The sequence below is a fragment of the Pongo abelii genome, chromosome 1, assembly GCF_028885655.2.
Source record: "Pongo abelii isolate AG06213 chromosome 1, NHGRI_mPonAbe1-v2.0_pri, whole genome shotgun sequence".
Lineage (NCBI taxonomy): Eukaryota > Metazoa > Chordata > Mammalia > Primates > Hominidae > Pongo > Pongo abelii.
Window position 1 is genome coordinate 155,172,677 of NC_071985.2, and position 14,311 is coordinate 155,186,987.

Sequence of the window (14,311 nt, forward strand, 5' to 3'; positions counted from 1 at the left end):
AAGCCACTATCATCTTTGTAAATGCCCTCTCCTAGCAAGGTCCACTGAGCAAATCATTTCAAATCACCTCTATGCAGATGATTCTCAAATTCCTAACTCCAGTTCTGTCCTAATTCCAGTTCAGTTTTGAGAAATCTAAGTCCACATTTTCATTTGCCTTTTAGGTGACTCCATTTGGCTCTTCTGCTGGCATCTCAAACTAACTACAGACACTTTCGACATAACATCTGGGTCAATGACGGACCGCATATACAACAGTCAACCCTACCGTAAGATTACAAAATTGTATTTTTACTGTACTTTTTCTATGTTCAGATATGTTTAGATACACAAATACCACTGTGTTTCAATTGCCTACATTATTCAGTTCAGTAGCATGTGGTACAGGTTTGTAGCCTAGGAGCAACAAGTTACAACATACAGCCTACAGATTATGCTGCTTCTGAAATGAAGAGTAAAATATTCACCTAATTAATTAGGGTGGTATTTGAATGGTCTACTGTAATCAGTATAAAAATACTGGCAACTATGTTAAATTTATATTTTTGTTAAATTGTAAGATTTAACAAAAGAGGAATGACTAGTTCAGTTAGGCAAGTACAGTACAGTGATTCTGAAGACTTGTTACACTATTATCATGAAATTCACCTCTACTTCTAGTCAACAAGGGCTTCAACTTTCAATTGAGGAAATTCAGAACTCAGACACTGAGGAAGTTCACATTATAGAACAGGCACATTCTGGCCAGGCGCAGTGGCTCACGCCTGTAATCCCAGCACTTTGGAAGCTGAATCGGGCAGATCACTTGAGGTCAGGAGTTCGAGACCAGCCAAGCCAACATGGTGAAACCATGTAAAAATACAAAAATTAGCCGAGTGTGGTGGTGCATGCCTGTAATCCCAGCTACTCGGGAGGCTGAGGCAGGAGAATCACTTGAACCCGGGAGGTGGAGGTTGCAGTGAGCCAAGATCACGCCACTGCCCTCCAGCCTGGGCAATAGAGTGAGACTCCATCTCAAAAAAAAAAAAAAAAGAAAAGAAAAAAGAATAGGTATATTCCATCAATACACTGCCAAAAAGACAAAAAAAAAAAAAAAAAGGATAGGCATATTCTTCATTATGCTGCTTGGTTTCACAGAGAAACTGAAAGTCTGTAGGCCTTTGATCTAGCTATTCCTATCCTAGAAGAGCCTTTAAAAATTTAGTACATTTTTAGGCATTACAGAATAGGGCAGCTATATATTCCAGTGAAATATGGAATATATGGAAGCAAGGGGCCAGGTGTGGTGGCTCACGCCTGTAATCCCAGCACTTTAGGAGGCTGAGGCAGGTGAATCACGAGATCAGGAGATCGAGACCATCCTGGCTAACACAGTGAAACCCTGTCTCTACTAAAAAATACAAAAAATCAGCCGAGTGTGGTGGCGGGTGCCTGTAGTCCCAGCTACTCAGGAGGCTGAGCCAGGAGAATGGCATGAACCCAGGATGTAGAGTTTGCAGTGAGCGGAGATCGTGCCACTGCACTCCAGCCTGGGCAACAGAGTGAGACTCCGTCTCAAAAAAAAAAAAAAGAAATATGGAAGCAAGGTACAGAACAGAATATGGTGTTCTATAAACTATGAAGAAAAAATGAATACAGGCCAGGCACGGTGGCTCACGCCTGTAATCCTAGCAATTTGGGAGGCTGAGGTAGGCGGATCACCAGGTCAGGAGTTCGAGACCAGCCTAGCCAACATGGTTAACTCCATCTCTACTAAAAATACAAAAATTACCCGGGTGTGGTGGCACATGCCTGTAATCCCAGCTACTTGGGAGGCTGAGGCAGGAGAATCGCTTGAACCCAGGAGGTGGAGGTTGCAATGAGCTGAGTTCCAGCTCATCGCGCCACTGCGCTCCAGCCTGGGCAACAGAGCAAGACTTCATCTCAAAAAAAAAAAAAAAAAAAGAAATTGTTAATGTTGTTTATCTCCATGGAGAGGAACTGAGTGGATCAGGAACACATTTATTTTATTATTTTTTTTTTTAGAGACAAAGTTTCGCTATGTTGCCCAGGCTGTCTTCAAACTCCTGGACTGAAGTAATTTTGCCTCAGTCTTCTGAATAGCTGAGACTATAGGCACCACCACAGCACCCAGCTCTCATTGTATATTCTTTTGCCTGTTCTGTATTTAATAGCAGGTATATATTCTACCTGTTTTTTAAATTAATGTTTAAATCACATTAGATTTAAACAAATACTAACTTCATTCCTCACTTGTCAATCAGCATTAATAGTAATGTTCCAAATAAAGATGGGCAGCCTCCTGCTTGTCAGTCAATACTGTATTAATGATCCAAAGAAGGAGGTGAAGAACCTCACACTTGGCTTCAGCAAACCAAATACTTTCACCTAAGTAGGCTCATCAAGTGATTAATGTGACCCAGCACAAAGTCTGGCTGCATTGTCCAGCTTCTTGCAGAACAGCTAATTCTTTTAAATTAATAACTTTTTAATTTTAATTTTTGATTTTTGTGGATATATAGTAGGTGTAAATATTTATGGGGTACATAAGACATTTTGATATTACAACATGTAGTGATCACATCAGGGTAAATGGGGTATCCATCACCTTTATCTTTAAGCATTTATCCCTTCTTTGTGTTATAAACAATCTAATTATACTCTTTTAGTTACTTTTTAATGTATAATACTTTATGTTGACTGCAGTCACCCTATTGTGCTATCAAATACTAGATCTTATTTATTCTATCTGCCTATATTTTTTTACCCATTAACCATTCCACTTCCCCTCCACTCCCCGTTACCTTTCCCAGCCTCTGGTAACCATCATTCTACTCTCTATCTCTATGAGTTCAATTGTTTTAATTTTTAGCTCCCACAAATAAGTGAAAACAACAACATCTAATTTTGAAGCAATACTTCCACATCAACACTATTTTCACAGGACCCCATGAGACCACATCACTTATTCAAAGAAACCTAGAACCAAATTGACTAATAGTCAGCAAAAAGGCACTTTACTTGCCTAAAGAAAGCAGATTCAGATGATTTCTTAAGAGTATTTCCATACTAAGAACTATAAGTATATGACACTTAAACTAATAGATCACAAAATATATATAAACAAAAATTTTTAAAATATTTTTTCTGTACTTACAGAAGCCAAACTCTGTGCAGAACCTGAATATTTACTGAAAAGTCCTCCATTAGCATAGTTACAAGCTTGAGATCCTTTGTCTTTGGTAGAACTCAAAGATAATGTCAAATTCTGTCTGCTACTGGAACAACTTGAACCTATCAAATAAACATACTAATATTAAAAGTATCAATAACGCCAATGATAAATTTCACGTAAAAATTTCAGAGTTTATAATATATTCACCCAGAAAGCTTCTAATTTTAAAACATGCATCACTCAATTGTGTAAATTATTACATGTACACCATTATTAAAATCTAAATCTTTACATAATCTTATATAATCTTTTTTCAACACTGCTAAAATCTGCTTCTGAAATGAAGAATAGAATATTCACCTAATAAATTAGGATGGTATTTGAATGGTCTATTGTAACCAGTATAAAAATACTGGTGACTATGTTAAATTTACAATTTTGTTAAACTGCAAATTTAACAAAATACAGGCATTTCCTTTTCTGAATTACATCTAAACCTTACCCAAATCTCATTGCATTGAAATTAGTTATAGTTCTGCCTCTTCTACTCATCTATCCATTCTTCTAAGACTGACATTAGTTTTTTGGGTTTTTTTTTCTTTTTTTTGAGAAAAGATCTCACTCTGTCACCCTGGCTGGAGTGCAGTGGTGCAATCATGTCTCACTGCAGCACTGACCTCCTGGGTCAGGTGATCCTCCCACTTCAGCCTCCCAAGTAGCTGGGACTAGCTAGCTGTGCCACCACACCAAAAAAAACAATTTTTTTATTGTTATTTTTGTAGAGATGTGGTCCCACTATGTTGTCCAGGCTGGTTTAAGCTCCTGGGCTCAAGCCATCCTCCTGCTTTGGCCTCCCAAAGTGCTGGAATTATAGTAACGAGTCACCATGCTGAGTAAGTTTTTCTTAATGCAGCAGTTAAGATGTTTCTGGATTCAAATCCTGGCACTTATAAATTATATGACCTTGGGTAAGTCACTTAGCTTTTGCATATCTCAGTTTTCTTTACGTAGAAAATAGAAACAATAACAAGACTATAGTCCTAACTCATAGGATTGCTGTAAGGTTAAATAAAGCACTGAATATATGGCACTTACCTGAGACCTAATAAAATCTCAGCAAGTGACAGCAATCATTACTGTTGCAATGTTCACTGCACTCGGTACGAAATACTCACTCATTAATTGTATGCTGGACAGATGAATCACAAAAGCATATCACACACTCACTAAATAATAAAAAACTAAGAAACTCAGCATGTTTAAGAAATTATTTTTATTCATACGATATCTTTACCAAAAATTAAAGATCCTTTAAAAGACAACAACTTACTTCTTGAACTCTACATACTAAGGAAAATAGACAAGGATACGCAAAATAAGAAAAACACAAACATCCTAAAGGGAACAACGGGGAAATGATTAAATAAATTGGGGTACATTCGTACAAATTAACACTAGTTACATATTAAAAATGATAGCACAGACGGATATTTATTAACCTGGAAAGACATTCTTCCACACTGTCAAATATCTTAAAAGCAGGTTACAAAATGTCTGATCACAATTTTACTTAAAATACATAAATAATTTACTTGTATATAACATTTTATGTCTCAATATGACATTTAAATGCAAATATAAGTGGGCTGATATACATGAAAGTATTATCAGTAGTTATTTCTGGGTACCAGAATGCCAAGTAATTTTAATTTTTTCTGTTTGCTTATCTACATTTTCTAATCTTTCTAAAATAAATCTGTACTACTTTTGAGTTAAATAATATATTAGGAAGAAAATTCTGGAGACTAAAAGACCAAAATCACTGTATTCCAGTTATGATTTACACATAAAATTTCTTTTGTACACTTAATTCAACTATTTCCACATACCTTTGTCTGATGCTGCTCTTTTAGTGTATTCAAGTATGAGGTGCTCTGGTTCCCATGGTAATATTTTTCCTTTCTTCTTTCCACGTTTTCTTTTAAAGTGATGGGCCAGAAAAATTACAGATATAGCACTCACTGCAGTTACCACAAACAACTTTTTAGCCACCGGAGAAAATTTGATCTGGAAAAGATTCAGTTAAAATTGAAAAAAATCTCTTTAATTTGTCCACTTAAAAGAAGGACCTAATAACTAAACTTACTCTTAATCTAACCTATTTCTAAATACTATCAAGAGAATATCACTTCACTCTTTCAATGACAAGCTAGCCCAATTTGATTTTTTTAAAAAATATCTTAAATGTTGTAATTTATTACTCACTACTCTGAAGATCTCAGGTAAACAATATTACCCCAAAGTCAATAGGAGCAGAAAATAATTCAACCCCGTTAATATTTTTTGAGCAATTAAGGATTAATTCACGCAACTGAATTTTCTATCTGAATCACAGCAAGATTTTTTACAGGGATGATTAAACTGAGCTTCAAAAAAAAACTATCTGGAAATCTGAGGAAATAGAAGCTAAATCCATTTCTAAATACTTTCTAAATAAGCCATTTTATTCACGAATTATTTAACAAATATTTCTTCAGAATCTTAAAGTACCAGGACTGTGTTATAAATTAAAATCTTACTGTAATTCTATTCTATGAGCACATAGTAAGTGCCTACAACCAATCAGGAAGCACTAGGTATACGGAGGTCACAGATCTTGCATTTTGCATATACTTGTCTATTTCCCTCAAGCAGTGTGCTAAGAGTGGAGACAGATATGTTGGCAAATAATTAGAGTATAATGTGATAAATACAGTTATACAAGTACTAAGTTATATAAGTACTAACATCAGAGCAAGAAGCGATTAACTTTCTCTTGGGAGACAAACACTATTAAATACCTAAAAGCAAAGGAACTCTAAAATAAAGCTAAAAGCTTGGAATGTTGAGAGCTGGAAAGAATGTCACTTTCAACCTTCCAACAACAAAATAAAGTATTCTGACTCCATCAGAATACGGAGATCAGAGGGCAACCAATTGCCACATAAACTAATGAGACAGGCATTTGCAGAGAGATAAGACATTAGCATTGGCTTACACGGACAAGACACAGCAGGACGTTAGCAAGAAGAGGTCAGCAAGCATGGTTTCAAAACTGGTGGAGAAAGAATACACTGTTGAGAGGCTGGAGAGAGGTGGTGCAAATGTAGGTGAAATCCACACCTTTTTTGCATACCTTATCATCAAGAATCACCAGGCACTCGTAGAAAATACTGAAAGAGTCCTACAAAAGTCTCCCTAATGGTACAGAGGGAGGGAAAGAGCAGCTTCTGTGGAGGGCATGAACCGGCACCATAACCTTTCTCCTCTATCCCCATTAAAGAACAAAAGCCTTAAACTGTGGATGCATCTTTAACTTTGGAGAGAAATTTATGCCATTAAATGCTTATATTAAAAAAGGAAAGATATCAAATCAGTAATCTAAGCTTTCAACTTAAGAATCTAGAAAAAGAAGTACAAATTCAACCTAAAACAAGCAGGAGACAGGAAGCATTATAAAGATTAAAGCAGAAATCAGTAAGACCAACAGCGGGTGTTTCTTGGAAGGAAAACTAATAAAACCTCTAGCCAGTCTCATTAAGAAAAAAAAGCAAGAATGACGCAATTACCAAAATCAGAAAAAAAAGAGGAGTCATTACTGCAGACCTCACAAAGGTCTGTAAAAAGGATCCTATAAACAATTCTATGACCATAAAGGACAAAATCAAAACTCACTCGGAAAAAAAAACAGGTAACACGAGCAGTTAAATATCTATTAAAGAAATTGAATAGGTAGTTAAAAACCTTCCAACAAAGAAAACTGAAGGCCAAATTACACCAAGTAGTTAAAGAAGAAACAGTATCAATTTCACACAATGAAGATACTTCCCACTCATGTTATCAATCTAGTCCAGATGCTGTTTGCTTATAATGGGGTTATAGCCAATAAACCCATCCTAAGTTTAAAAACGTAAGTCAAAAATAGATTTAATAAACCCAAACTACCAAACATCATGGCTTAAACTAGCCTATCTTAAACACGCTCACAACACTTATTAATACATTAGTCTACATTTGGGCAAAATCATGTAACACAAAGCCTCTTTTATGAGAAAGTATTAGATATCTCATGTAATTTATTGAATACCATACATTATGTCAAATTTGCAATGGTTGTGCATCATTGTGAAGTTGAAAAATTGTTAAGTTGGGGACAGTTAATATCAAAGCCAGACAAAGACATCACAAAAAATAAAAGTATAGGTTAATATCTCTCATTGATAGATGCCAAAAATCTTCCACAAAATATTAACAAATAAAATCCATCAATATATTAAAAAATATATAAATAACCAAGTGGTATACATCCTAGGAATGCAAATCTGGTTCAACATTTAAAAATCAATGTAACTTACCATAATATCAACTAAAGAAAGCCATAATATTATCTCAACAGAAGTGAAAAGAACACTTTAAAACATTCAACATCCATTTATGACTACTTAAAAAACTCCCAGCAAATTAGGAATAGAAGGTGTAGTAGGTTGAATAGTGTCCCGGAATGATTCATGTCCACCCGGAACATCAGAATGTGATCATATTTGAAAATAGGGTCTTTGCTGATATAATTAAGAATTTAGATGAGACCATACTGGATTAAGGTGTGCCCTCAATCCAATGAAAGTATCTTTGTAAACCATAAATACACAAAGGGGAAGGCCATGTAAAGAGACTGAAGCTATGCTGTGATATGGTTTGGCTATATCCCCACCCAAATCTCATCTTGAATTGTAGCTCCCATAAATCCCACGTGTTGCGAGTTGGGCCCCGTGGGAGATAATTAAATCATAGGGGCAGTTTCCTACTGTTCTCGTGGTAGAGAATATGTCTCACAAGAGCTGATGCTTTTATAAGGGGAAACCCCTCTCGCTTGGCTCTCACTTCTCTCTTGTCTGCCGCCATGAAAAACGCGCCTTTTGTCTTCTACCATAATTGTGAGGCCTCACCAGCCATGTGGAACTGTGAGTCCATTAAACCTCTTTTTCTTTATAAATTACCCAGTCTCAGGTATGTCTTTATCAGCAGAGTGAGAACTGACTAATCCATGCTGCTACAGCCAAGAATGTCTGGAGTCACCAGAAGCTGGAAAAGGCAAGGAAGGATTCTCCCCTAGAACCTTCAGAGGAAGTGTGGCTCTGCCACACTGTGATTTCAGCCTCCATAACTAAAAAATTAAATTTCTATTGTTTTAAGTCACCAAGTTTGTAGTAATTTGTTATGGTAACTCTGGGGAACTAACACAAAAGGGAAATTCCTCCATCTGATAAAGGGTATTTATTTTAAAAACTTGTAGCTAAGATCATGCTTAATGGTGAAAAACTAAATGCTTTCCCCATAAGATCATGAACAAGGCAAGGATGTCATTTCACCAATGTCATATTAGAAGTACTAGCCAGTACAAAAAATTAAGAAACAGGAATAAAAGGAATATATATTAGAAAAGAAGAAGTAAAACTATTCACAAATGATACAGCTGTCTATAAAGTTCCAAAGAATCTACAAAAAAGCTCCTATAACTAGTAGGTAAGTTTCACAAGATAACAGAATACAAAGTCAATATACAATATCAACTGTATTTCTGTACAACAGCAATAAGCAACTGGAATTTGAATTTTAAAAAGTAATATTATTTATAATAGCACCAATAAAAAGAAAAGGAAAATACTAGAGCTAAATCTATTAAAATCTGTGCTAGATAACAACGAAACACAAAAGATATCAAAGAAGATAAAAGGAGAGACATCATATTCATGGATTATAGGAATTTTTCTCTCCAATTTGATCTACATAAACAACATAATCCAAAGAAAAAACCCAGAAAAATTTTTGTAGTTACTGATAAGTTTATTTTCAAAAAATTAAGAAAAGGCAAAAGAACTAGAGGAACCAAAACAATGTTAAAAAGAACAAAGTTGTAGAACTCAAAATAGCTCAATTCAAGACTTAACTATAAAGCAACAGGCAATACACTGTGCACGTATAAATTAATACAGAACAGACAGCCTGCAAGAAACACACACAAACATATAGTCAATCTATTTTTGTCAAAGGGAGAAAGAAAATCCAAAGAAGAAATTTCTAGAAGAAAACACAGGAGAAAATATGTATGACCTCATAATCATCTAAAATCAGAAACAACCTGGATGCCCTTCAACAGGTGAACAGATAAACTGTGGTACATTCATACAATGGAACGTTACTCATCAACAAAAAAGGACAAACTATTCAGACAAACAACAATGTGGATGAATTTCAAATGCATTATGGTAAAAGGAAGAAGCCAATTTCAAAAGATTATACGTTGTTTAATTCCATTTATATGACATTTGTGGGTAAAGATAAAACTACAGGGACAGAAAACATCAATGGCAGCTAGCGGTCAGAGGTGACCACAAAGGGGCAGCACACGGGAACTCTGGGGATGAAGAACTGTTCTGTTTGGTGCTGTGGTGATGGACACATGATTGCACAGCTGTAAAAACACACAGAACTGGGCATAACAAAGAACAAATTGTGCTCCATGTCAATTGAAAAAAAATCAACCAGGATATGGGATCACAGATGGATCCAAAGATAAATCACAGGCTGTGAAAAGTAAATCAAACTTTGTTCCAAATGAAGCACACTGAAGGGTGTGAGGAAGAAAGGCGCTGACCTAAGTGAGTGTTTTGCCTGGATGTTGTAAGGCTACAGACAAAAAGGGTTAGACATAAATACTGTAACCTGTTGGTAAATTTGTTTCTCAAAGGAGTACTGGGGCCAACTGCAGTGGTACCTGCCTGTAGTCTCAGCTATTTGGAAAGCTGAGGCAGGAGAATAACTTGAGCCCAGGGGTTTGAGGCTGCAGTGAGCTACTATCGCACCACTGCACTCCAGCCTGGGTGACAAAGTGAGACTCCATCTCTTAAAAAAAAAAAAAAAAAAAAAATTAAGGCCGGGCACAGTGGCTCACGCCTGTAATCCCATCACTTTGGGAGGCCGAGGTGGGTGGATCACGAGGTCAGGAGATCAAGACCATCCTGGCTAATATGGTGAAACCCCATCTCTACTAAAAATACAAAAAAATTAGCCAGGCACAGTGGCGGGTGCCTGTAGTCCCAGCTACTTGAGAGGCTGAGGCAGGAGAATGGCGTGAACCCAGGAGGCGGAGCTTGCAGTGAGCCGAGATCATGCCACTGCACTCCAGCCTGGGCGACAGAGAGAGACTCCATCTCAAAAAAAAAAAAAAAAAAAATTAAGTTAAATTTTAAAAAGAGGAGTATTGGGGTGCAAATTCTGAAATTTCTTTATGTGTACACTAGATATTATAATAAGTACATATATTATGAGTAATACACTATAGTTAATGAGAGCCAGGTGTCTCACTGCTGAATAAACAAGTCACAAATGATCCAACTAGGAATGCTAAAATGAAATCTCTGTTGTTGGATTGAAGTCAGAAGTATCAATATGACCAGCACTTTGGGAGGCTGAGGCGGGTGGAGACCTTGAGGTCAGGAGTTCCAGACTAGTCTGGCCAACATGGTGAAACCCCGTCTCTACTAAAAATACAAAAAAAAATTAGCCAGGCATGGTGGCACACACCTGTAATCCCAGCTACTCAGGAGGCTCAGGCAGGAGAATCGCTTGAACCCAGGAGGCAGAGGTTGCAGTGAGCCGAGATCGTGCCACTGCACTCCAGCCTGAATGACAGAGTGAGACTCTGTCTCAAAAAACAAAAAAGAAAGTAATATACCAGGCCCGGCATGGTGGCTCACACCTCTGGGAGGCCAAGATGGAGAGATCACTTGAGCCGAAGTTTGAGACCAGCCTGGGCAACATGGTGAAGCTCCATCTCTAATAAAAATACAAAAATTGGCAGGGTATGGCGGTGGGCGCCCATAGTCCCAGCTACTTGGAGGCTGAGGTAGGGGGATCGTTTGAGCCGAGGGGTTTGAGACTGCAGTAAGCCATGATTGTGCCACTGCACTCCTGCCTGGGCAACAGAGCAAGAAACTATCTAAAAAAAAAATAAATAAGAAATAAGAAAAAAAAAAGAAGAAAAATATTCCAAATAATAAATGTAGAAGTAATGAAGGAAATAGAAAATCACCAATAAACACTTCAGTAAGAACTGCTGGCTGGGTGCAGTGGCTCACACCTGTAAATCCCAGCACTTTGGGAGGCCGAGGCAGGTGGACCACTTGAGGTCAGCCGTTTAAGACCAGCCTGACTAGTATGGTGAAACCCCATCTTTACTAAAAATACAAACATTAGCTGGGCATGGTGGCATGCGCCTGTAGTCCCAGCTACTCGGGTGGCTGAGACAGGAGAATTGCTTGAACCCGGGAGGTGGAGATTGCAGTGAGCCAAGATCACGCCACTGCACTCCAGCCTGGGCAACAGAGCAAAAGTCCATCTTTAAAAAAAAAAAAAAAAAAAAAAAAATTCCTGAGGGCAGCATCAAAATAAGTACTAAAGTAAGATATCTTATAGTGTCAAAGTATCTACCTCCAAACTTCTTATTTACAAAGGAGAAAAAGTGGAAAAGTGTGGCAGACACATCCTTAACTAAATGATCAAGGGGGGGTGTGTATGTGCCTTTTTTCAAAAGACAGGGTCTCGCTCTGTTGCCCAGGCTAGTATGCAGTGTGCGATCACAGCTCACCAGAGCCTTAAACTCCAGGGCTCAAGCGATCCTCCCACTTTAGCCTCCAGAGTAGCTGGGACTACAGACATGCATCACTGTGTTCAAGTAATCCTCCCACCTTGTCATGCCAAAGTGCTGGGATTACAGGAATGAGACACCATGCCTGACCAGTGATCAAAGCTACTGTCACCAGTAACAAGGCACACAGACATCAGCATGTATCCCCTGATATTGTGACATCTTGCCAAAAAATGCATAACCTGAATCTAACGCTGAGAAAACATAAGACACACTCAACTGAGGGACATTCTGCAAAATACCTATCCTATATATTTCAAAAGCAGCAGGTCATATAAACCAAGGAAAACTGAAAGAACTGTCATAGATTGGAGAAGACTAAGGAAACCTGACAACTAAATGCAGTGTGGGAACCTAGATAAGATCCTGAAGGACACAAGGTGGAAAAAAGTAATAAAACCTAAATAAAGTCTATAGTGTAGTTAAGAATATTACTTACAAAATTAAGATTACAATGTTAATCTTAGTTTTGATGGTTGTATTAGAGTTAGACATTAATATTAAGATGTTAATACAAAGCATACACGAGAATTCTATGTACAATCTTTGCAACTCTTTGGTAAATAAAATTCTTTCAAAATAAAAGTTTAAGGCCGGGCGCGGTGGCTCATGCCTGTAATCCCAACACTTTGGGAGGTGGAGGCGGGCAGATCACTTGAGGTCAGGAGTTCCAGACTAGCCTGGCCAACACGGCGAAACCTCATCTCTACAAAAAATAATAAAAAATTAGCCAGGTGCGGTGGCACGCACCTGTAATCCCAACCACTTGGGAGGCTGAAGCACAAGAATTGCTTGAACCCAGGAGGTAGAGTTTGCAGTGAGCTGAGATCACGCCACTGCACTCCAGCCTGGGTGACAGAGTGAGACTGTCTCAAAAAAAAAAAAAACAAAAAGATAAAATTTTAATAAAGCAGCCAGGCACAGTGGTTCACGCCTGTAATCCCAGCACTTTGGGAGGCTGAGGTGGGCAGATCACTTGAAGTCAGGTAGACCAGCCTGGGCAACGTGGTGAAACCCCATCTCTATTAAAAATAAAAAATAAAAAAATTAGCTGGGCATGGTGGCGCATGCCTGTAGTCCCAGCTACTCAGGAGGCTGAGGCATGAGAATCACTTGAGCCTGGGAGGCAGAGGTTGCAGCGAGCCAAGATTGTGCCACTGCATTCCAGCCTGGATGATAAAGGGGATCCTTTCTCAAAACAAAACAAAACAAACAAGCAAAAAAACAACAAAAAAAAACCTCTCAGGATTCAACAGTAAAAAAAGCAAATAGGCTGGGCACCATGGCTCATGCCTATAATCCCAGCACTTTGTGAGGCCAAAGCGGACAGATTGCTTGAGCTCAGGAGTTCCAGACCAGCCTGGGCAACATGGTGAGACCCCGTCTCTACAAAAATTACAAAAATTATCCAGGCATGGTGGTGCATGCCTGCGGTCACAGCTAATGAGGAGACTAAAGTGAGAGAATTGCTTGAGCCCAGAAGACTGAGGCTACAATGAGCCGATATCACACCACTGCACTCCAGCCTGGGCAACAGAAAGACCCTGTCTTTAAAACAAACAAACAAACAAACAAACAAACAAAAACAGGCTGGGTGCTGTGGCTCATGCCTGTAATCCCAGTACTTTGGGAGGCTGAGGCGGGCAGATCACCTAAGGTCAGGAGTTTAAGACCAGGCTGGCCAACGTGGTAAAACCCCGTCTCTACTAAAAATACAAAAAAATTAGCCAGGCATAGTGGTGCATGCCTGTAATCTCAGCTATTCAGGAGGCTGAGGCAGGAGAATCACTTGAACCCGGGAGGCAGAGGTTGCAGTGAGCCGAGATTGCGCCACTGCACTCCAGCCTGGGCTACAAGGGTGAGACTCCGTCTCAAAAAAAAAAAAAAAAAGCAAACAATCCAATTTAGAAAATGGGCAAAGGACATGAAGAGACATTTAATTTCATTGAAGATGATATACAGATGGCACACACACACAAACCCAAGAAGATGTTCAACATCATTAGCCAATTGGGAAATGCAAATTAAGACCACAGTGAGATACCAGTACAAAACTATTAGTGTAACTGAGTATTTCAGCTTTGAAATGCATTTTAAAACTTTTTTCTCCTGTTTCTCTAGTCTTAAGATGTAACCTTGAAACAAACTGTAGAAACTTTGTGTCCTAAGTCTTAAAATATGGCCTTGAAATCTTCTTTGAAACTCTGCTCCCCTCTCTTTCCCACCAGACACTCCCTTGCACCATGCACACTTACCTAACTGCATGCTTGTTAAGAAATTTCAGGGGCTACAACAACCCAGGCAAAAAGACCCAGCTGTGGAATGAATTCTCCTCTACAGGGAGATTACCTCAAAACTGATCATCTGTAACTCAGCAGCAAATAAAATGG

At 38.3% G+C, this 14,311-nt stretch overlaps 1 protein-coding gene across 4 annotated transcripts in view; it reads right to left on the minus strand.

The window, feature by feature from the left end:
* MIGA1 (mitoguardin 1) overlaps positions 1 to 14,311 on the minus strand; it is a 92,257-nt gene that overhangs the window by 65,299 nt on the left and 12,647 nt on the right. For all 4 annotated transcript variants that reach the window (XM_024237491.3, XM_024237483.3, XM_024237498.3 and 1 more), the window contains exons 3-4: positions 5,065 to 5,242; positions 3,158 to 3,294 (exon numbers count right to left, since the gene is read on the minus strand). In XM_024237491.3, the coding sequence (XP_024093259.1) occupies positions 3,158 to 3,294; positions 5,065 to 5,242 (315 nt within the window). The remainder of the gene's footprint in view (positions 1 to 3,157; positions 3,295 to 5,064; positions 5,243 to 14,311) is intronic.